Source organism: Rhea americana, unplaced genomic scaffold (genome assembly GCF_003343005.1).
Source record: "Rhea americana isolate MKP2758 unplaced genomic scaffold, rheAme1 scaffold_13, whole genome shotgun sequence".
Classification (NCBI taxonomy): Eukaryota; Metazoa; Chordata; class Aves; order Rheiformes; family Rheidae; genus Rhea; species Rhea americana.
The window spans coordinates 4,359,851-4,385,056 of record NW_028185372.1 but is presented as its reverse complement, the minus strand read 5'-3'; the positions used below and the strand labels follow the sequence as shown (position 1 = coordinate 4,385,056).

Genomic DNA, 25,206 nt, shown 5'->3' with positions numbered 1-25,206 from the left:
GCCCATTTTTGCTGTGTCCACGATCTAATTTTCCTCCTTAAAAACATGGACTTAAATGCCTGTGTGGGCAAAAGTTTTTGTTTGAAATTAGCTCAGCTGCACAGAAACTGGGATTTTACCATAAGTGGTGACAACTGTAAACAGCAGCACATTGCTTCCGATGGCTGTAATTAGTGAGAAGAATAACTCTGGTAAACGAAGTTTTGGATCAAATTCCAGACTTGGAGATACAAGTGCAGCTGTTCAAGTGGAACTGCACATCTCTGAGGGCAGAAATTAGTTTTGCAGGACAGCTAGATATTTAGGACTCTTGGCACACAGAGGTCRTCTCACTAGACTGGATTAAGCTCATGTACTTTGATCATTGCCTTGACAGAAGCAATTATAAAAGATTATAGGAAGAAAACGTCAGACACATTCTCTCACTCGCTGCCACTAGAACATCCGACACAGTATCAGAAACACAGTCTGTCCCTCTTCTGATGGGAACTTAAGTGTTTGATCAACTTTAAAGCACTTGAGTTGAAGCTACTTCTTACATGCAGTGGGGTGTAACTCAACTGTTCTGATCTGTACCCAACAGCCTTACAGCTTCTCCATCAAAAGCAAGCCACAAGTGACCAGCGGGAGCCAGCAGTTTTGTGTGCAGCTCATTGCTGGTAAAGGAGGAGCAATTCTGGTCCACAGGAGGACAAGTATGCCTGCTGGTGGCTTGGCTGCTTGAGAGAGAGATGTACATTGGGATTACAAGCTTTGCAGCCAAGGGGCGGAAGGATTGACTTCTGCTGCTGACTATTGCTGATGCAAATTACAGAGATGAGGCTGATTTTGGCAAACAAATTCAAAACCAGCAATCAAAGGAGAACAAATTGATGAGTTCGTGTTTAAAACAGAGAAGAAAATATGATGGCAACTAAGCAGTAATAAAAGAAAACTACACAATGGCAGGAATGTTAAAGATAACAGAGATAGCTGGATGGGAAAACTGTGGCATGTATGTTATTTCACAGGGTGTCTGACTGAAGCTGATTGTTCATGAAGTGTTGCCTGGCAGTCTAGCAGACAAAGATATCCTTAGGTCTGAATTTTTCATCAGTAAAAGCTGGAGTCAGATGTGGTTTGGAGGAAAGGACATAGGAGGAAACTCTCTGACAATGCAAGTTAGCATTTTAACCACTGAATCTACTCACCTATAAGCCTGAATATGGATTTTTAGGGGCTACTATAGCTGAAAATTTCAACAGTATGCTTTCATTTTCTTTTTTTTCACTTACAAAATAGAGGTCTGTCCACAGTTCAAATGCAGCAAGTACCTCYCACTCTTAAAAATCCCAAATCTCTTCCTGTTAAAGTGTTGTGCATATTACCAATACATAAGAAATACAGTGTGGACTTCTTTCTTTTCCATATGAGATCACAGATACTGTCACTTTGGCATAGACAAGTGGCTTATTCGAAACATACAGTACTGGCTAGGAAGCAAGAGTGTTAAAAGYAACTCAGAAGTGCACTGATTCAAGGCCTTCCCTCAAAATTTTCTGCTAGCCATCAAAGCCATGCCTAATCGCAATGGAAAGTGATGATGGAAATACTATTTTGGTCTTTGCCAGAACGAATCTTCCCTCCAGCAGAAATGGCTTAACCAGATCAGAGTGGTATAATTTACACTTCCCTGTGCCAAACTTTCTGATCCTAGTTCCTGGAATGGCTTCTATAGCAATTTCTACTATATAATGGAACATTTTTCTTGCTCAGAGATACTTAAACTTCTGGAAATAGGGCTACTGCTTAAAGGCTTTGCCTGCAGATAAAAGCTTTTAAACCTGTATTCTCAATAACTCTGCCACTGTCCATGTAAAACAAGATGCACTAAGCTGGTATCAATTATGTATTTTTCATGGTTTAATGATAACTCTGCTTTGGCTTGTACCCCATATTATAGCAGCACATAACCGCAAATAGACTCTATTTATAGGAATTAAGAAGATGCACTACCAGATATATTATGATGACTACCAACTGTATTATGATATTATTATTTACCAAAAGGAGGCAAGAGTTTGCAGATTAAGCTAAGGAAATATTCTGCCCTTTCCCATTCATCTTTTGGCACTTCCTAACTACATCAGAATACATGCAAAAATATCAAGTCTTCCTGATCATCAAAGAAGTCATTAAGAAGGAAGGAATATCCTGCATGTATGAGAATTGGCTTGTCACTGTATTGACTGCTAAAATTTATAATTGCTTTATAAATTAAATTATTAAATTARATTACCTTATAAATTAAATTTATACAATTCTAGCTTGCCTAAACCACAAGACACATCTTCAACCAAAACTGCCACACAGCTCCTGATCTTTAGATTTCTGAATATTTCAGGCCAGGCAGCAAAGTCCCTATTATCTTCCAACTCCATGAGCAGATGGACAAATCTCACATTTTTAATCTCATCTCCCACATAGAAAGTGAGACCCCATGGCAAGGAACTGTTTGCCAGTCCTGAGACCAACCTGCTACGAAATTAAAACACAACCTTACCTCTGAGTCGACAATAAATACTTACTTACTTGCATAGCTCTCCCCATGCGACCAGCCCCACCGATGTGAATGGCACTATGGCAGCATAAAGCTACCTACCTGACAGTCTGTAGGATGATTCCCAAGGTATCTTTTGTCTATGTAAACTACTTCATATCATCTAGCACCACATCTTAAAATGAGAATGTGTTCACACTAAAGTATAGTTAGTTCCTCCTCTTAAAATTCCAAATAAATTCTCATGAATAAAAATAACCATTGTTCTATGAGCTGTACAATCTAAYAGATCTCTTCCAAGAATTTAGTTTAGAAATGAGTCTCTCAACTCAAAAGTCATCTTTATAAGGGCCACTCATTTAAGAACTCCTCTGCTTGCCTGGTATACCAGATCCAAGAAACTAATTATGCTTGTCTCACTGCGGTCAATGGACTATCCCAGGCAAAAGGTTACTAAATTGCAACGCATACTGATTTTGTCCCATGTGAAGATGAGAAGGTTCRAGGGTCACAAAAAGAGTCTCAAAGAACAAAACCACATTCAATAAATCTTCTAACCAGCTCAACCCCCATGTACTCATCCAAAATATACAAATATATCAACAAATATTCCAGCAAGGATACCTGTTTATATGTCAGGCATCTGCAACATAGTATTTATCTTAACACTAAAATCATGATCTAGCTATGGCAAAAAATGTTTAYGGAAAGCCTATGATGCTCCAATAATATGCACCAAGCCAGCTAGTTAAGAACTCCTGTGACTGACAGTTAAGACTGTATAACTTCCATCTGCGGTACTATAACTGTTACAACATCTTGTACATAGTTTAAAAGTATTCCTCTTTACTATATAGTTTTTTATTGAGAGTAATAAAATTTATGATTCAAACATCCAAAAAGGCTTCTGAATTAAGAAAAACAATAACAAATCAAAATATTATCTTTTAATCCTGCAAAATTCATTTATTTGGTGGGCAGACTAATTCTCATTATCTCAGTACTTTCATAATCTTGATCCTAATGGAATAATAGGTGAAAAGAGCCTTATAAAAATTGTATGAACATTTCTGAAAACATCTTTAATGTTTATTTCTATCTGAGAGTGTTTTCCACCCAACAATCTCAAAGAATCAACACAGAAAAATCAGCTCCCCTCATGTTCCTGTAACAGAGATCATACACACAAGCCATAAAACTACAAGACAGATATGGAGACACAACCAAATTGCTGGTAAGCAGAATACTCATTCTGACAAATTCTTATCAAGCTGATATTGACTAAAAACATGCCTTAAATGTRCGTAAATGTTTTTTTCATCTCGCCACACTTCAGCTCAACATGAGGACTGCAGTCTATCTTCTAATCAAAGGAACACTTTGGTTTGACCTCAAATTTATATTTTGTACTCAAATTCTGAATATAGTGCCATGAATTTTAAAATCCCAAGAAAAAGGAGATCCTAGGTAGCACCATTCCTTTGCTGACACTAAGCATTAATGCACGGCTTTACCCTCTGAGACCTCTCAGTACCGTCACGTAGTGCAGAACTGCATATTATAAGATCACTAAAAGTGAAATCGGCTAGTCTCTTAACTGACTGAATAGTGAAATGCAAAAAAAAAAACCCCTCCATCTAGCTTTTAAGAGTTTCCATTAATCTAACRTCAGGTGATATTTAAACATAAATGGTCACATGTATGTTATAATCAAACATACAGTTTTTAAGATGAGTGTTTAAAATGTGCAACCTGTTAAAAAAAGAAAGAAAGAAAGAAGGAAAGAAAGAGAGAGACACAATTAGTTTGCAGGCATGCAATGTAACAGTTTCCTTTACTTTGCTTAGGTACTCGATTCTCAGCAGAGAAYATGCTGCAGATTAAGAAATTCCTCTAAGTGTCAGGAAACTCAAATCCATGACTTCAGATAACATCAGCCTGCTACTTAGTTTCATGCTGACAGCTATTATCCTGTCTATTCACTAATAAGACCTCTCAGCCTAGCTGACCACAGAAGACCAATAGAAGACCAATGGTTAAGCAGCTATATTACCATCCGGCAGAAAGTACGCAGAATTACGCAGATCTGGCAAGGCACATAACTGTAACRGTTAAACTCTTCAAAATGAAGAGACCTACACTTAGCTCTCTATGTGCAATCTAGGGCAAAATTTAGTTGCCTGAACTTCTATAACTATGTCAGATTACTTAGGGTACTCTGCCTGCCTTCAGTTTCTGCTTCAAAAGATAYGGTTCTCCTTTAGGTTGTATGCTCTATGTCCAGGTTTCATGTAGRTATTTTGGATACCTAGAGCATCTACATGGTATTCACAGATAGATGAATCTCACCTTTAGGTGTCCAGCCTCCCATGAAGTCAACAGAGAGCTAGCCAATATATTCCCAACATAAAGAATGGTTCAGCTGCTGCAGTTCATTTAGTTGCCTAAACATGATGTTYAGGAACCTTTGAGATGCCTGGCTTTAAGCTGCCATTCCAGAAGGATGCACATCTCCCATGGATGCTCTGTCACCTCCGCCAGCCCCATGCAGATGTCTCAGGTACCTAGAGATGTCTCCAATGACAATAAATTCCTGTGCGTAGATAACAGATTCAATCCCTAGATCTGTTAATCGGGAGCTTTGACACTCAGCATACACTTGAATTTAGATAGTTTAATCTGGATATGAAATGCACACAGAGTGTCCAATTACAAGAAGAGAGTAGACACCAGCATAACAAAAGAAGATTTCGCTGGAAATACAAGTAGATTTGGTGTGTCTCATCAGGGACACAATTAAGTAATTAATCATATTTCTTATGTAAAACTGAGGAAAGTACGGCATTTGAGCTCAACACCTGCATAGAAGAATTAGGAAAAAAAACAGCAGAATTCCCCCAAAACAAAGCTGTGTTGCAAAAAATTAAAAACATTTCTGAAATCAGATTAAATAAAATTCAGGCTTGTCTCTCCTAAAATATCATTGTAAAAAACAGTTCACTCCAAAGTATTTTTATTGTGCTAGCATTAAACCTGAGTGCCGTTCTAAACCTGTTTCAGAGGATAAATTAGCAAAGTTTTAATATTCTGGAATGAACTTTGTTCTAATATCAAAAATGATAAAAGATGTTTCCCACTTCTTTTCACTGGGGATGAAATTAGTTTTGGAACTGCTTGAGCTTATGTATTGTTTTATTAACTGGGACTAATTCCCAGTTTACTCCTCTATGTCCTCATCTGACCTACGCTGGTCAGTTGTAGAGAAAGAACAAGCACACAAAATTTATTCTTGCTTCCTAAGCTTTCTGCAACGTGTGATTGGAGCACCCACCCATCCTCTCCCATGTTAGCAGGTATCTTAAACCAAAATAACAAGACATTTCAAATGCATATATTCCTGCATATATTATAACTATGTATGTAACTATGTAAGCATTCATACAAACTGTTTATGTGTACATGCATATAAATTCTTTATTTTTTCTTAAACCATGATTGTTATTGCACAGAAGTAGCTAATCTATTCATCAATCAGTACTGTCTCTTGTTCATGTACCTCATTAACTAAAAATAAAGCTACAGGATTTTCAGAAGTATGCAATTCCCCATCTTCAAAGCAACCTAAACTCTCAGGAGCCTGAATTCTGTTGACTGCTCCACTCTGAATTATGCATGGAGAACTGCTGCGGCAGACATACTTGGCCACATTTAGCACCATCTCTCAGATGGCAGCCACCGCTGTCTGTTTACTATAGCCATAGCCCTTGTTTAAGGAGCTGGCAACCCAGGCTCTTAGGAAAAGGCGAGTACAAAAACTAACTAAATCAACAGAAGGCCTCTGGCAGAACTGGCACCAGCCTGGAGACAGCAAATGAGTGACTAAATGTCCAATATCTGGTCTTGAATGTTTTGCAGTTCTCCAGCCAACTGCTGGCCTCACACTCTCTCTCTTGCCAGGAGGAAACACGTATGGGATTTAACTGCACGCCAAGGGTGGATCTGACCCCACTGCACAAAGCCAGCTCAAAGCACAGCACTTGTAAAGCTGCACATAAGCTTTACTTTCAAGACACAGAAGTGTGCAGCTCTTCTACAGAWCCCTCCATGTACAAGTCAATATTACACTGTGTCAGTAACATGCTTTGGTGTAAGACTAGCAACTACCTCTAATCATTTATTGTGCTGTCACAAAAACCGCTACTTAACAGAGTGGATTTCTCAGGGAACTGTGGCACAGCAGATCCAATTCCTCTGGAGCACATATAATTAAAGTATGTAAGAAGGTCTCAGCAAGATTGTGCTGGCAGAGCTCTGTAAGGCTGTCAGAATTCATGACGTAGTAATGGGTTGGGCTGGAGGTTCATGAGAACTGTTTGTATACACAGGCACGCTCACACGGAAAAAAGGAACAAAATGATACTGGCTAAGAAACCGATCTCATCTAATAATTGTCCTAAATCACGCAAGAATGATACATGGTTGTTCTGCCACGCTGTTATTTCAAATATTCCCATTCAAGTTACACTTCTGTGTCTGACTTTCCCAGTGGACCAGCTCCCCCACTCTCAAAATAAAAGTGTTGCAACCTTAAATGTAGTTGAAAGTTTAGAATTTTATTAAAACATTAAAGCTCTGTTCCCTTCACATACACAATTCTGTAAAAATACAGCAGATCAGGATGTAGCTATTTAGTATAGTGTCTTGGATTTAAGTACAAGAACACAATCTAAATGTTTTCCAGTATTTTGGTTCCTGAAGTTAGCTCATGGAAGTTACTATTTGACGGTGGATATATAACCAGGCAAAAAGTGACTTTTTTTTTTTTTTTTTTTTTTAAACATTTAACATGAAATTTTCACAGAACTTAAGAGATCTGGACCACACTTCATCTGCCAAAGACCAAAAAATCCTCTTATGCCTTGTGCTCCTGAACTTCAGGAGAGAAATCAATTGGTCCAGCAGATTGCATCTGAGCAGGGATTATTTTTGCCCATTTAATGAACACACTGTAAAATATAGATGTAGAGGGGGAGAGGAGATCAAGTCAGCCACATTCATTTTTTTCTTCTGACCATTCTGTAAGAAGCAATGAATAGAAGCTGGTACATGTATCATATTTCACTGAAAAATACTGACATTTCATATTTTAGCAGAATCAAGGACAAATTTGCAAATTTTTTCAGTTCATAGATCTAAATAAAGGGAGTGGTGCACAAAATGGAGGGGGGGAGGGAGAAAGAAAAGAGTACATAGCTTTATTCAGCAAATTCCTATCAGAAACTTCTTTTAACTAACTCAGAAGACAAAGGATGCAAAATAATTTAATAAGAATTAATAAAAAACCCCACTTATTTCAGCCCAAATTTATTATGAAAATAAGCGGTTCACTATCACAGGCTTCTTTATACACTTCTTAAACAGGTACATTCATTTCCCGTAAGACAAATACGTGGCAGACTGAAAGTGTCCCTGCAAGTAGGAAGAGAAGAAAGCCAGGGAGCAGACGTGCAAACTTGATTCATTCATTGYCTTTAACAGTCATCCACAGTAGAACTAATSTTAATGTAACCACTGCTGCTGCGTCGCACCCCTCAACTGCTGAAATGCGAAGCAGACTAGCCAAATTAGCAATCAAAACCAAAAACAACCAATGAAGGAACTCAAAATAAACCTGGTAAATGTAACAGAAAATGCCTTAACCTACAAGGGAGAGAGAATCTTGCAGATGATCTGGTGTCTAACAACAAAGATGGCACAGTCTGAGCCACTCATAAAAAGAATGGTTATGTTTCCCCTATCCAATACTTTTTTAAAATAAATAAAAAAAACAAACAAAAAACCCTCAAAAAAAAAATTTGTGGAAGAAACCACTGAAAATTGATTCTTTGAAATAGATTTCAAATCTATTGTTACATCTTATTTTCAGCTCCATTATAAGCAAGGTAATACTGGTCATATTTCTTCCCTACTTCTGCAAATAGAGATATCCAGAAATGGTAAGAATGCAGCTCCAAGAAAATGCAGAACTATATCTGGGAGAAGGAGGATGATTATGAATTTAAAATATATGGCAGTTATGACTATGGGAAACTGAGCCACAGCTCTTTGCCTTAGTATCACATGCTAAAACCAATACTAAACTGGCTAGTGAAACACGGTTTGCAACTCTATGCATATTTAATTTGCATTTAGTAATGTTTAGGTAGGAGCAGAACTATGGAGCTAAAGAGAAAAGAAAACGAATCTTCAAAAGATGCAAGAAATTTTCATCAAAGATTTTATCAGTTCATTTACAGTTTATGGTGGAAGCTGTTTCCACTCCTCTTTTTACAAAATTACTTGTCAGACTGCCCCTCTAACCTTCTCTGCTAACACTGTTCTTGGCCAGGTGGTCAGGAGGACACCTGCTCAAGGAACCACTCTAGGGCAGCTGGTTCAGTAGCTCTGGGAGAAGAAATGATGCGTTCATATAACATTAAGTCATTGCAGAAAACTGTTACTGTTCTCTCCAAAGGCCCCAACAAGACAGAGCACATTGAGTAAGCTGTTTTTGTTTGCAAGAGCAGGTCTTAACCAGCATAACCAGATGAGTCTGAAGCAATGCAAAACTCCCACTGAAGCTAATCTTAGTGCTAAAGTAGCTAAAGACCAGCTTCAAAGGATCAAGTAGACTCAAGTCARGCCTCTAGAATGTACAAACGCTGTTCTAAATCATTGCTACCTGCAAAAAGAAAAAGAAGCCGTGAAAGCTCAGCCAGAGGGAATACTTTCCAGGCTGCATTTAATTTAGAAGATGGAAGTTGATACACACTGAGGTGTTTAAGGCTGAGAAGGGGGAGAACTGTGGAAAGCCAAGGGATAGATTCAGTAGCTGCAAAAAACTGAGCAGATCTGATGAATCAAAACCACAACAGGAYGTGCATTCAGAATTTGCGCTAGATAAAAAGGTTTCTATTGGCTACCCACAGCAATCTGGCTGGTTGAGGCCGCATGCTCTTTTCAAATTCCTTTTTTAATCCATTCTGCACAATTTTTAAGTGCATTTCTTATGAAATTTGTTTATACTGGCCTTAGACTCAAAACATATGGCCTGAAAATGCTTCCTCCATATTTCCAAATAGTTTTACATCTAACATATGAACACTAGAAAGATTTAAGGAAAAAAAAAATTTCTATTAAAAATTAACCTCCATTCAATTCTTTCATAATGTCAGTACTAGACAGACTAGAACGAGGCAAAGAAAATCTAGATTATCTAACATCAACATTCACTCAACCTCTTTACGTGCCACAAACCTTCACCATCTACTAAATTCACCTTAAATCTGCAACACTTCRTCTTATCCATCATTTTCGTAACAAAATTAACTGACATATTTTTTACATGGTGCATTCAGATTACTGCAGTCAGGGTACTTGCATAGTTCTGATGCATATAATATAAAAATACTCTTCATATAAAGTCTACATATACACAAAGAGACAGAAATATATCATAAAACTTACCATCACTTGTAGAGAGAGAGTCATTTGCACAGACCAGTGCCAAAGTAAACAGTAGATGCCAAAGCTCCATACCTCTAGGTTCTGTAATAATAAAAGACAATCAGAGAGTTTCTTTATAAACTTATATTATTACAGTTACATAGTATTTAAGCTACCATTTAGTTTTATTGAATATCTGACTGGAGTTAAACCAGAAGTGTATTTATTTTATGGCTTATTGCCTTGTAAAGTCATATATTATCTTACAGTCTAAGACAGATAGTAAATACTATTTTTTTTAACATGACTAGCTTATGGATCACTATTTGATTAAATATAAAGGAAAAATATCAGTATTTTCAATGTCTATCTTGCTCATAGGAAATAACCATACTTTTCCTATAATAACCTTTCAAAAATGGAATCCAACGATCAGCCTCGGCTAAACGTGAAAGTGGGAAAAGAGCAATAATATCTCTTTCAAGGAACAAAGATATGATCCTCTTTCCAGGCCATGCTCTCCTAAAGCTGTGTGTGTCTTTGCAGGCCATGTATACTGTTTCCTGGGTCTACATGCGGTAAAACAGAGAGGAGCGATGCAGTTGTATAATGCAGCTCCCACACCAGAAAGTCCAAAAGACGCTAGTAGAACAACCCAGCTTAATACCTACCGTCACCGCCAGAGGCAAGTAGCACTCAATTAGCAAAGAGCACAGGCAGTAGCTGTGGTGACAGCAAGAATTTGAGTAACCTGGACTAATTCTCTGTTCTGCTCCCCACTGGCTTCCTGTGCAACTGAGAGCACGTGTCTCAGTGCCTCTGCTCTCCGGCCTGTCCTTAGGGACTGCCACGAAGGGTGTCTCACACTGAACACTTCTCTCGGTGTCAATTCTGAGCAGGCATCTTCAGATGGACCCAAGCATATTCACACAGCACACCCCACAGTCCTTGGCCCAAGAGTCATCCCACAAGTCTTTACAACCTCCTCGGAAAGTAATACCTTCCTTCTGCCCAGTTTATTTGCACCACAAACTCATCCTACAACTCCATCACACGACTGCGTATGGGGGACACTATTTTGCTCATGCCATAACCACCAGCCTCTGATAACAAAGAAGGGCAGAACCTGGGCTGTGCTGCACGTGTGGGCAGTGTAGCGTTCTGCACAAAACCGTACAAAAAACAAAACAAAAGATTGTGAGGTGTCCATCCATAGTAGGGAAAAATATGTAACATGGACAGCTTACAATAGTGCCAGTGGAGCACAGAGGTTACCAGAGACCTTCAAAAGCAAAGTTAAAACACCCAAATGAACACGAACACTGAAACAACACTTGAGCTTCTTGGCATGAAATTGCCAAGCTAAACTGGCATCCCAGCTCAGCGAGGCAGTGGAAGGATATAATAACGACTCCACTTTTGGATTTGCACGGATGACAAACTGTGCTTCTAATCTGAAGTATTTTTCATTGGACATTTTCTTTCTTCATCTAACAGGAGACTACATCAGCAATGTTCAAACAACCAAGCCCACTAATGAGCAACAATCTTTAAATGGGTGTTAACACAACTAATGCTGTCAAATCTGGTACTAAAAAACAGTCTCCCAGTACAATTAGCAAAGTCTGAATTTCATCAACARCTGTAAAACACAAGCACACTGGGTATTTAAAAATATGTTAACACTAAATTTAAGAGACAATTCCCTTTTCTAAATTTTATTGCCCCGAAAGAACATATTCACTCACACTGCAAAAAGAATGTAGAATAATTAGAAACTCTAAATTTCTCACTCATGCTGTTTAGTACAAAACTTGAAAATCAGAAGGTGTTTTTCACATCTTCTGTGAAGGTGCATTTTCACATCTTCCTTAACATCTTTAGTGGCTCAATAATTTTCAAGTTTCAAATGCAATACAAGAATTTATTTTGACCGCTCTTTAGAGTTTAACCTCTGCAAAGACAAACCAAGAGACCCGCCCGACCCCATCTGCTTTGACACCCAGACTGCCTCAGGGATTCCCAGCTCTTACTCTCACACACCCTTCGGCCAGACCTAGTCGGCATACGGCAGAAGGAGCCAGGGTTGCTCAGTGTGACYGGCTGAACGGAGGTAAGAGTCGGAGGAGCTGTCCTCTGGGTGCCTAACAAGACCTGTGCAGGATCTACCCCTGTCCAACCAGACCCAGGTCTGTCTGAGGGCACCTCCTTTTCTCCCAGGCGGACAGGAAGGAAGGAAAACGTATGGCGCGACTAGACATGGGTTACCGAGGATTTAGGACAGAGACTGGTCTGAGAGTGAAGCAGCCTGTGGAGCAGGGCCAAGGCGTAGTGGAAGGCTGCAGCTGTGGGAGGGCACAGGGCTGGAAAAAAGCTCCTAAAGCAATGACAGGCCAACAAGCCTTCTGCTCTTGGAGAGAAGCTACACTGACAAATCCCGAAGCGCATCCAAGCACAGCTGATTTTTTTTTAAAATCACTCCCCCACCCTACTGCATCTGTATTTGTGTTTAAAGGAATCTTATTGTCCCCTATTCATAAATCTCTTACAGAAATGCTTTTCTGTATTTGTCACTTCCTTTCCTCTTATGCTATTTCTACTCTATCAAACAGTCCCTCCTCCCCTCTAGCCTTTCCACATGAGTATTGCCTGCTTTTTGGGACGGGAAGGAGTTGTGCTCTGGCAAAAATCCTACTCTGTCTTGCATTGAACAACTGGAAGTTTTCCACAGCACAAGAAATTTCTCTTAAAATGTGCTCCTCCAATCGGCTGTGCTCCTYTGTGCACATATTCCCAAACATCAATTTTCCCAGCCCACATTTCTCCCTAAAGTTTTGTTTTGCTCTTTGATAGGCCTGAGCACAATGTCCTTTTCCACACTTCATCTACAATCCCTCTGCTCGCTCTGTACCGTAATACTTACACATTCAGGCTGCCTCTATCCACACTTCCCCCTTCTCTCCTCTCCATCAACCTCTGCTGAGTTTCCTACCAGTCTACTCTAAACTTTCCTATTTCTTCCTGCCCAACAACATGAAAAGAAAACAACAACAAAAATATCCCCCCCCTCAAAAAAAAAAAAAAAAAACTCACAGGAATTCTCCACACAAATATCATTAATGGAATCAGTCTTTCAAAGCACATCTGTGAACAGAGTTTCAGCTTTCACAACCACATCACACYGAAAAACTCCGTAATTAGGACGGCATCAATTCTAACACGCAGCCATCCACAACATGAACATCCCCTTTACCTGTTGCTGTGGCTGGAAGCCAACTCAGCTTCCTCCACAGAAGAGAGGTTTGAGAGCCRGGGTGCTAACCCAGGGGTCTGCAAATACGTCCCAGAGGTCAACAATCATTTGAAACTTGAATGAGGTTTTGTTGCTGCAGACAAAACCAATCCCATTCCAGTACTGCTCTTCTGCTTGTGCTCACAGACTTGTTTACGTACCTACATGCAGTAAACTCCTTCAGGAAATTGTTCAAGTTAAAATTAATTCAGCCAAAAAACTTCCATAAACATTTGTTGTAACAAATCTGTTCGCTGACCTGGTTTATCATATGATTCCACAAAGATGCATCCTGGGAACAGAGTGGGGACAGCACAGACGTGGGAATGAGCAGCCAGGGTTGAAGAGAGGACAGATTGCCCCTCCAGCAGCAGCTACAACTTATTTAAGAGCAGTTGTAGGACTGTGCTGATCATTTCAGCTTCCTGCTTAGTCACAGACCTTGACCAAAACATTCAGTGGCCTGAAATAGGGCACTAAATGAATTTAGGTTCCTAAACTCTGAAGGTGACTAATTCCCTGCTTAATGCCTCAGTAGTGTGTTGCTGCTCTGTTCAAATCCAAATGGGTCCTCCAACGAAGTGTCTATCAAGACAAGTGGCATGCAGAAGAAAAATTCCATAGGTGACTGAGCATGGCCAACACACAGGCAAGACTTAGCTCAAAACCCATGACCATTCTTGTTTGAAAATACGAAAAATATGGACAGGCCATGTACCATCCATTGTGCAGAAAACAGGAGGTCCCATGCTACCTTTATCAGAGCTCAAAGCCAGAGTCCTTGAGGCACGGTCATATTCAAGATCTTCCTCAGGCAAAAAGTGCTGTAGTATGTGCAAGAGCTGTGAAGCACTGGGGATTCTGCAACCTTTGCATCTACCAAGAGCTCAGCAGAGCTGCAGACAAGGCTACCACTTCTAGGAATGCTGGAGGCCGAGAGCATGCTGTACTGCCATGGCTCCGGTAAAGGCAACTAAAGAGAGGTCTCATGGAAGAAAATGTGTTCCAAAGCAGGAGCTGCCCCATCACAGTACTGCTTTCAGTCATACAGGAGAAAATTTCTGAGAAGATTCCTCTGAAGTGCCATCTCCTCCATCAGTAGACAATTATTGCAAAAATTCTCATACACTTGTTTTGAAAAAATCCACTGCTGTTCCTCTAGAACCACTCTTGTAAGCTTGCTGCCAACAAGAACAGYATTGTTTAGAGGCTGCAATGTTAACCTAGCAAGAGACAGCTTCTTGCTTCTCATCAGCTTTAGGAGAAAACTGATCTTTTATGGTGTAGTAGTATCTGTCCTGCAGCACTTATTCCTGTAYGTGATGAAAGACAAATGCCACTAACAAAGTCCCTGCCACTTAAAAGGACAAAAAATTTCAGTGTCTGTAATGCATGTTATTGTAAGGAATAATAGTCTACATCTCACCCAACTCTTAAAGCTTGCAGGAAGGAAGGGAGTTAAAACCAGAAAAAAATTACAACAGCTGACTGTCCTCAAGGCAGCTGAAACCTGACCACAGGAACATTTGGCTAGAGGTCAGCTCAGGCTAATTGCTTCAGTAGAGAAAGGGAGCCAGGAGTTATAAAAAGGATTAAAAAAAAAGTGTTTGCTTTTTTTTTTTTTATATATAGTGATATTGGAGTATGGTCAATCACAAGTGAATCTGAACACAACTCTTCTCCAGTGGGACATAAATATAGTCAGTATAGATGGGGGGAAGCCAGGCTAGGAAAATCTTTGAGAAGAGAAATTGTACAGCTATAATCTACAGAATGGTTTCCACCTACTCTGGTCAGATAACCATGTTAAACCCACAATAAGTCATAAAGAGTTTTGCTTAACAACAGAACTGCCGTTTGAGGTAAAATATTAAGGTTTAGATAGTGCCTGAACTTGAGAGGACCAACAGGAGAGTACAGAAAACCTTTCTGTTCTTGTTCATTAAACTGTGCCTAAGAAAGGACTTCTGCTTTTGCCATCTTCATTAACTCACTGAACTCCAAATATGAGAAAAACTTTTCCCCTATAACCTCCTTCAGTTCAGTTTTGCTTGCCAAAGTAACACACGTACGACTATTCCAGAACCAAAGGTGGCTTTTTTGCTGCAGACTGTGCAACAAAATTACTGAGTGAAGGCTTAGTCTGAAAAAGTTCAGATTTTTGTATATTGCTACATCTCATCATTCCATCAGATCAAGAACAGGCAAAGACACAAGAACTTACAACACATATGAATACACAGAAATACTTCCATCACCAAGTAAGTACGATAGCTGAAAAAAAACAGATCGTTAAACCGGGCTCTCAAGTCCTGTGCTGCACTGCACCATACGTTTATGTACAGATCAAACATATACACACATATTCTTGCAAACTTATTTTAGGGAAAAGGCCTTATGATTTACTTATTTTTGCAGCGTGTGTATTTCTCACAAGTGATCTCACGGCAAGATTTGTGCTGCCAACAGAAAATCTTCCTCCTGCGCTTGCGTCACGTAGTACCAACAGGTTTGGCTCCGTATGCGTAGCTGAAATCCCTCTGCCTGCTCAGCCTCATTGCACTGAATGCCATAAGACAGAGTCATTCTGCAGACGAAACGAGTCACAGCCCTTCGGCTCAACGCAGTCTGCAAGGGCCGGGCACTTCAAGACTTCTTTCCTTGCGAGTTGATATTACAGTTTGATTGAATCAGCAGCAGCGCTTGGAAGAAAGCCTGTTTCTATAGACTCCTTGTCAGTGTTATATTCTCAGCTGTGTTAACAAGTAGAAACAACAAATTGTCTCAAATGATACGAATCGCACAGCATTCACCTAGGCTGTGCGGTAATCCAGGTTACAAAAAAAATCAGAATTCATTATCACTGAAACCAAAATTATGCACTGCAAGTAAAAAAACTCCTATACAGAGTGCATTTCTGGGGAAGGTGGGGGGTGGGGGAAGCACCACTATTAAAGAATGAAGGTCTCTGGCATAAAACTGCRATTATTATGCATGGTTTGACACCAATTTGAGGATTATTAAAGGCTCCTCTTTGTGACAGTCTAGAAGAATGGAACAGAGGTGGTTTCATATCATTAGAGTGCTACATAGGCTAAAGAATTTATAATAATTTTAAGTACTGGAACTGGAAATGGCACATTTAAACTGAAAAAAAGGGCAACAAGCCAACTGATTATCAGCTCTTCGATGCTGTTAAGGAGCCTTTCAATGAATCCAGAGTTTGAGCATTCTTCTGCACTTGTACTGAAAGCTAACAAAGGGATAGCCCCAGAAATTGGCTTAGCAACTAAAAGGCGGATGGCTGTGGCATATATCATAGTAATTCTTTATTTACAACAGAATATGTTATGCTTTGACAACACTAACCTGATGTACAAGATATTTGCAAGKGAGGACCTTCGCTGTAAAATTAGTTGATCATCTCTTTCAGAAGACAATTGCTAAAAGTGAATTAAAGTTATATTTTAAGGTTCTGCCTACCACCTAGGTATGAAAGTTTTCAACCGGGAAACACTTCATTGTTTGGTTTCCCTTTCAACCCAAAAAAGATATCACAGCTGCAAAGTAGATGCATCTCAGCTAAAAGTCATGGTAACATCCAGCTGCTATTATGAAGATAGGAATTTTTGAGCTGACACTGGGTTTACATGTACTTGTGTCACTAAGGAAGGGGATTCAGGCCTCTTTATGGGAATGGCAATTCTTGCAGGCTATAAACACTTTTTCAACTTTTTTCAATAATTTTTCCCAGGCCCTTTCTTTTTCTTTTTTTTTTTTTAATTTAATAATCATCCAAAAGACAAAATCCAGCTCTTTGTTTTGTTATTTGTATACTATATTGCAAAGTGAGAGAATTTTTCTATCTGCGTTAACACATACTCCATTCTGTTTAAAGAAACATAATGCATCAATATAATGTCAAATATTATGACAAGAAATGTCTGAAAATATATCTAGAATCTCCTCCTAGTAATCTGTATCAAAAAMCATCGTTTTACCTAAGCTGCCAAACAAAAAAACATTTTATTATAACTGCTTACACAGATAATTAATTACTTAGTAGCTTTTTTGTATCTTGATTTTCTGTATCTTTTAAACAGGCAAGGCTATTTTAACATGAGAACATGGCTAAGTAATTCACCTAGCAGAGTTCTTTAAACCCAACAGAATGAAGACCTTGAACATAGGAATCTTGGTAGAAAGCAACCTATGTGACATTACTGGGAGTTCGGGCAGGAACACAAGTGTAACCTGCACGATAATTAACATGCTCAATATTAAAGAACCTTYGTACACCAGCTACCAGATCACACTTATATAGCAGGCCAAATCTATTGCTCCAGCTGGTATTTTCTTTGTAAACCTTCTTCTGTGTGCTAGTATTTGTGTACCACAGGAGTTATTAAGTATACTAACTAGCACTCTGGCAAATATAAATTAAATTTCAGTGCAGAAGTCCGCATCTGCTCTCGTGAGCTATTTTGTGATATGATCAGTTGATCATGGACAGGGACAGCTCGTGCAAGAAAAATTTTATACTGCAAATGAGGTCCTGCTGACCTCAGGTGAAACAAGGCTGGGTTGTAGCTAATTATTTTTGAAAAAAGTACCTCAATTTCTTTTAATAATCTTGAACTCAAACCTACCTTTCAGATCTCAAAGAATAATTCCAGAAAAATTCTCTATGAGTTTCATTTGCAATAGTATTTACACAAAAACTTTTTCCTCTAGGGAAAACATCTTCAAGAAGCTGTAAAACTCCAAGTTCAAGACCCGATACTTATCCTAGACTAATGGGACTATTTGACAGCTCATTACTACGAGACAACTGAGTTATGTGGTCTAATGCATGCTAAATTATTTACGTGCTGCAAACCAGATTAAACAATACATTACAAGGCTCATATGGCATTAAGGAAGTTATTGACTTAACTACCAGATTAAATGAAAGCTAGTAGCTGGCAGACAAAGGATTTTGGCAGGATTTCAGGATGGCCACTCGTGAGTCAAAGTAGTCACTTATTTGTCTTGGTCATCTGCAGAAAGGAGCAGGAAATCCTTCACATGCTGCTACCTGCATCATCTCCTACTGCTTGGTCAAYATATGAAGATTCATCAGCTTGACAAAAAGTACAACTGGAAATAGTGCATTTAAGTTGGTGCGATTCTTTGTGTCTAGAAGTTTGTACCAGTATAAGCAATGATTTATACAGACTTAATTTACATCTGTAATTTATGGATGGAAACTAACTTTAAGTCTAGTTTAAGCTGATATAGGAGTTTGTATATGATTTTGTATCTGTTCAACAAAATTGCTTTTCRAAATAATTTCAAGTAAAATTCTCCGTTTAAAAAGTTTCAAAGTAAAAAATAAACAGACACATATTAGATAATGGGAACCAATGTGTGGAACTGCTTTCCACATCTCTCCTGTAAAATCATATGAGCACTGTTTCCGTGGCCCTATTCCCCACTGATTTGCTGCTTCAGGTCCACATAAATCTGAATATACAAGCTGTGCACATCTACCAAGAAGTAGCCTAGTACATTCAAGGATTACATAAAACATTTGGAAAAGCCATATAAAAAGATCATAAGCTAGATCTTTAGTTGGTATAAATCAACAAAACTGACAGACTGGTAACTGAATGTTACCAGCATGAAAAAAAACATTACTCAGTACTTTTACATGCAGCGTCACAAAAACAAGTCTATGTGAGGTAAGCAGGAACTCCTGAAGGAGAGCTGATATCTGTCTGGACATTTGATAAAATTTTAAAAAGTCCTTTCACTTCTCCCCCTCCTTGCATTGGTAAGATCTGAAAATTAAAATACCCAAATAACAAGTCCGAAGTTTTTTTTTTTTTTTTTAATGAAGCACCTCACATATGCAAATGTTATGCTTTGATGAGGTAAGAATATATTTTGATGAGACAAGAAAGTATTTTGATGAGAGAGTATTTATTAAGGAAGTAGAGATGTGGGTTACATAGTGAGTGATCAAGCCAGCTTGACCCTTTTAAGGGCAATAAACCAAAAAGCCATGCACGGTAATCTCTAGATTTAGTGACCTGTTAAGAGTTAGTGAAGATGATAACCACCCAGTTAATCTTCTAAGCGGGCACCTGCAGTTAGCACAGCACTATGAGGAAGGCTATATTTTAGAATGAGAAAGGTAAAGTGAGATGACAGGTCATAATTAGAAATTTTTAACTGAAATTGAAAGGGGTTACTCAGGTCCAATGCCCAACATTTCTTCAAAGAAAACCCCAACTAAGACCTCTCTGCAAAATAAGCAACAGAAACAGCAGTACTAATACTGAAGGAGATGTACCACATCTATTTCAGAGATCTTTTAATGCTTTCAGACAGTCTTTCCGGTCAGCAAATCCTGAGGCAGGCTACAGTGGGGGTGAGTGTCATTAACCATTTCACAAGGGGAAATGGAGACACTGGGAAAGGAAATGGCTCGCCTGCGTTTACACCACAGCCCAGGCGCAGGGCAAGGGATGGACCGCATCCCCTTCAGGGTCTAACCTACCAGAGGTGAACTACCAACTTAAAAACAGATATTCTAAAACTTGCATTATAAACAGAAGAGCTTCTCAGGGGATGCCTGGCTGGCTGGCAGGGGGAGCGCAAGCCTGCTTCACAACACCTTCCCCTCCAGGAAGCCCATCATGTTGCACGCTTTGCAATTAAGAAAGTGAATCTTTGGAGCAGATTCTACTACTTTTCAAGAAAATGGAGCAGTACATTCACATTTCCCCATTTCTGCTGTTATTTTACAGAGGATCATGAGTAAGTAGATGTTTACAGACAAAATTTGCAAGGCATCTGCCCTGAGAAACAGCTGAGAGCCTGATCATTCATCCACCGCTACCAGAATTATTGCTTACACTCATACTGATTTTGTGAGGGCTAGCTGCAAAAATAAATCCTGTATGAGGCTAAATTTAAATCTTAAAGCTTAATTCATCTACAGTTTGAACAGCAGACTTGCCTCTGTATCCACTTCCATACTGAAACAAGGAGCAAGGCTGCTTTCACACGAACTTGTCAGCAAAACACTCAAGAGCAACTGGCTCTCTTCTCTCTGATCAGCATGTTTATATCATCCTACTCAATACTTGGCTCTGTGGAGTAAACTGCAGTCTTTTTAGTCTCACCTGTCTGGTATGTGGAAGCTTTCTGCACACAAGGGGAACTTACTTCATTTTACTCAGGAAAGAGCATGATTGCCCCTTTTGTGGTTCTTACACTGATTAAATTTAACGAGGGAACTTTATTTTTGCAGAGATAAAAGGTTCCATTAAAAAAAAAAAAACTTACCACAAAAGTTCAAATATATACATATTCTTAAAGGTCATTAATGATGATATCATCTGCTCCCAAAATGTGTATGATGTTTAACAATCACATTTGAATCATGTGTATAAGCAACTACATTCACAGTGGACTGATTAGTCTCCAGTTCGACTACAAGSTGTAGAGCAGCCTTGGATAAATCGCATTGACCTAGGTTATCATTTAGCCCAACATTACCAGAACTGTAGAATATCACAGTAGATGGAGCTTTGAGTTTGAAATTAGCCTGATGTACAAATTAGTCCTGATTTTTATTTCACTTACTGCATGAAAGTTTGCCTTCAGGAATCAGAATTGATAACAGGTGATTGAACTTGTACACTAAGAGGAAATAATAACTCAGTATAGTTCATTCACGTAAGATATTTTTCTGTTGTTGCTACTGCAAATTCTAACAGGAATAGTGCAGAAAGACTACGGAGACCTGACCAGCCATATTCACAGCCGGCTCTAAATGTAAGTTCATACAAGGTGCCCTCACTCCACGTTAAAAAAAACCACCCAAATCCCACAAAGTCTGTAGCCTTTTCATAGCTTAGAAAATGAATACAGATGTTAGCTGTTCTGTAGGTCACAGAGAACAATTAATTGCAGGATTACTTGGTGGTCTACTAAATTAGTTTCTTGGCTAACAGGAGTCTGGTTTTGGCTGGCTTGGAATTGAGTTTCTGTCTCCCTAGGAAGGCAGGCTATCGTCCAATCTCACACTCCCTATAGCAGAGAGCTACAATTTACAGGAAAAAAACTGTGGATCAGCCAGCTTTCTCACGAACAGCTCAGCTGCCAGAGAAGTACTCAACAGCTATATTCTTACAGAGTACTGAAGTCCCCAAAACGTAGAACTTGTAGAGCTCTTATGGATGTGTTTTAATTTCCCTGTGTCTTATTTTTTCATATTAGAGGAAAAGGATTTATTAAATCTTAAATGATTAAAGTATGTGTAACACTTAAGTTTCTTGATATAGATACTTGTTACAGATCTTGCTGTAGATACTGCTTTGTGTACTTACATGCATATTTCACATCAGATCTTAAAAACAGTTTTGGACCTGAAATGTTGAGGTACCAAACTGCAGAWATGGTAGGAAATACATATCATGCTGTGCATGATTTTTATGCAACTAGCTTATTCAAAACAACCTGAAAGCTACTTTTTCCCAAGAAAAATTTGTCATGATTGGAGTTGTACATTTAACTTACTGGCGTGGCTGAAAGTTACCTGATAGGGTAACAAGCAGCTGTTACTAGGAGCTCTAGCACGAACAGAGATGATGGCAGAGCTGTACAGAAAAAATATATGCAAAAAGGACTAGCACTTCTTTCTTTAAGGATTGTATGATTCTTTAAATAGGTTTTCGTTTATGGTATGTAGTTCATAAACTAGATGTATAGGCCATGAAATGGTGCCATTTAGCCAGTGCCATTTCTGCACAGAGAAGCACAGCTCTTAAAGCAGCGACCACTGCCCAAACACTCCAGTTCTCCTTTCTGCCACCGCAGCCCAAAGGAGACCTTGGCTTCCTCCTGCTGCACTGGGTGAGGAAGGTATGGGGAGCAGCTGCTTCTGCAGGAACAGCTCCTTGCCCTCCTCYTCGCCCTTTTCATATTTCTCGACCCCTGCTGATGGTGGAAGTGGGATGGCAACTGCCCAGGAAGGAAAGAGATGGGAAGAGGACAGCTGCTTGCAAAGTGTGGTGAAAGAAAATAGCTGCTTCCACTGCGGCCAGAGACTGAGGGAGGATGGGGTAAAATAGACTGCTCTTGCTATACTAACAGTGGGTCAACTGCTGCTAAGTGTGAAAAAATAGAATTAACCTTTCCAAAATCCAGATTTAGTTTTCACACATCACTGCAAAGATTTTACTAGTCACATGTTATAAACCCTACGGTAATATCTACAATGCAAAACTTTCTGCTGGTTTTCCTTTTTAAAGCACATAAAACTGTGGGAAGATAGGTTCCCCTACATTCCAATCTGATTGTTCTCACTGGTTCAGTGTTGTATATTTACCCCGAAAGATCTATTTTTAATTTCACAAAAAATTCTTAGACTATTTACGAGATGTTTTAGCTAGCATTCTGTATGAGTTAAAGAGTAGCAGAGTGCCAGAGCAGAAGTGGATAACAATAAACATGGAATATTCTCATTTAAAGAAGTATATATTTGGGGCAGTATATTTTTATGCTTACCCTGTTAGTTTCCTTTCCACCTTATGTATATTTGTTACTAAAATATGACTGCCTGTAGCCCTTCCCCAGGACATAACATCTGGCTTTGCTAGACCCATTCAAACTGAATCTTAGCTTTGATTTCAAATTTGCAGTAACATGATTCAGCAGCAGCAGAATTTGACTCAGTTCATTTAACATTAAATTGTCCTACTGATAGTAGTATTATTAGCTGGTAAAAAGCGAACACTTCAATCAGCATGATGAACTGATAAAGCAAAATTATGAGGAAAGATAATAAAACTAAAAAAAGGCTGTTTTTGTTTTTATAATTAAGAATATACACCTTTTTGGTCTACTTGTAACACTAGCACTCACAGAATTTGGATCTGATCCTAGTAGCAAGCTAATGGACGTAACCACAAATGGTGGATATATAGTTTGTGGTAGCCTAAAATCACTAAAGAAGTTGTCTGATGAGAAAAGTATTAGGGCATGTTGGTATTAAACTGACGGATATATTTATCGTCAATGTAACATCTGTACACTGACACTGTTAGTTTAGGTACGTTCTTCCCTGGGTTTAAAAGGTCATTCCAAAGAGAGAAGGCATTTAAGTCTATAAGCTCTTTCAAAATGTGGAGCAAGAGATCACGGTCAGCTTTATTTCCAATTTCTTAGCTTTCCTCACTCGCACATAGTGCCACAAATGGTTTCTGCAGTCTGTATGCTGTATTCCATAGGAAGAAAATTAGCAGATCTTCATTTTAAAATGAGAGAAATGGGCTGACCCGATAGCTGGATAAGTGTTAACAGCTAAAGAAACTTCAGTTACTGGAATATTTTAGAGCAGTTATTTCACAAACACCTCTGCTACTTTCAGCCAGATATTGAAATTTTTTCCAGCATATTCAGCAGAACTACCAACACTGTCAAAATCTATTTAAAGCTGTTCCTTGTGTGTTATCTTCCATTTGGATTGTAAATTCAGTAAGACACAAATTTTGCCACATCTATGGGCCACTTCTRGTATCGCAGACTTGAAGTAACAAGGTATCTGTTTAATTTTTAAGGAAAAATGCTACACATTGATTTAGGATAACAAAATCATTATTTTGAGTAGAACACTTGATTAATCTCGGTTTAGAAAATGTGCAGATGAACATTCCCACTGTGCCTAATGCTTTAAATGCCTCAATTTCACAGAAAAGCTGAGCAGTAAATCCACTTCCAGAAAACTGAATCTAGGGCTGCTGCGGCCAAAGGTATGTTAAAAGGTGAATATACAAAGCCCAGTCATTAGCAGGTCTACTCAGGAACAGTTATCACATTTYAAATTCTTATCTTAATCTAAAACTAACTTAGCACAGATAATGCAAGTTACAGGTATGTAATTTTTAGCATATCTGGTCAGCATAATCTCTCTTCCCCTATGATCACATCATCCTTGGAGAAAGTTAGTTCCTGTTCCCTGTGCCAAAATGTTCTCCAAGTCTAGTTAGTCTAGTTTACTTAGGGGAAAACTCCACAAGAGAAAGCATCAGAGAAATGATTTGTACCATCCAGGGATCCAGTATCAATTTCCAAGCAGGGGGTCACGCAAAAGGTAACAACTCTGCCTTGGTAATGCAACATTAGTACAGAATCAAGCACAGCACGCTATGTGAGCAACAACATCTCCTGCGTATCAGGATGCTTTGTTCCTATCTGGAAGTTAAGTATTAGCAGCCCTCACCTACAAACAGGAAACTGAAACACCACGAAGTTGACCAAGGTGGTGGAATCGTAGAGGAAGCCAGCAGCAGCGCTAAGCAGTGAGTCCGGACCCCGAGTCCACGCTGGGCGCTCCAAGTTCTAGACGYGCTTCTTGCACTGCTGCTTAGCTGGGGAACAACAGGGATGCTGGGCACAGAAGGCCACGAGAACAGAACATAAAATGAGCTTTCTGTATGGTTGTATTACCAAGTTGCAGCTATAAAACTAGATAAATCATTCATAAAAAAGTGTGCTTAATAATTTTATAAGAGAAGGTAAGGTAATCACAACAGAGAAGGTTGTGGTTGAGGAGATCCCTACTGACTATTATGTTAAGCCTACTTTACATACATATTTAACTGGCAATTTTTCCACTATTCTCACCATTTAATTTTCTTAATTAAAGTTAATTCTTAGACAAGTCTCTCAGGCACAGATTTATGCTACAATGAACGCATATAGAGTTCAATCATCTGATTTTAGAAGTATTTAAAATCTAGACAATAGGTGGCAAGTTCTACCTTTATTATATCGCAATCAAAACAAACAAACTCTAGAATTTCTCTTCTGTTTAATAAAATAACATTTATGTATG

The 25,206-nt window shown here is 38.9% G+C and overlaps 1 protein-coding gene across 6 annotated transcripts in view; it reads right to left on the bottom strand.

Annotated features, from left to right (window-relative positions):
• GHR (growth hormone receptor) overlaps positions 1 to 25,206 on the bottom strand; it is a 130,128-nt gene that overhangs the window by 58,606 nt on the left and 46,316 nt on the right. For 3 of the 6 annotated variants that reach the window (XM_085326381.1, XM_085326380.1, XM_085326382.1), the window contains exon 3: positions 10,046 to 10,126. In XM_085326381.1, the coding sequence (XP_085182507.1) occupies positions 10,046 to 10,115 (70 nt within the window). In that variant the 5' untranslated portion in view covers positions 10,116 to 10,126. Of the gene's footprint in view, positions 1 to 4,888; positions 4,984 to 10,045; positions 10,127 to 13,575; positions 13,600 to 24,591; positions 24,759 to 25,206 lie in introns of those variants that run through there. The other 3 variants (XM_085326385.1, XM_085326386.1, XM_085326387.1) reach the window with 3 other exon arrangements.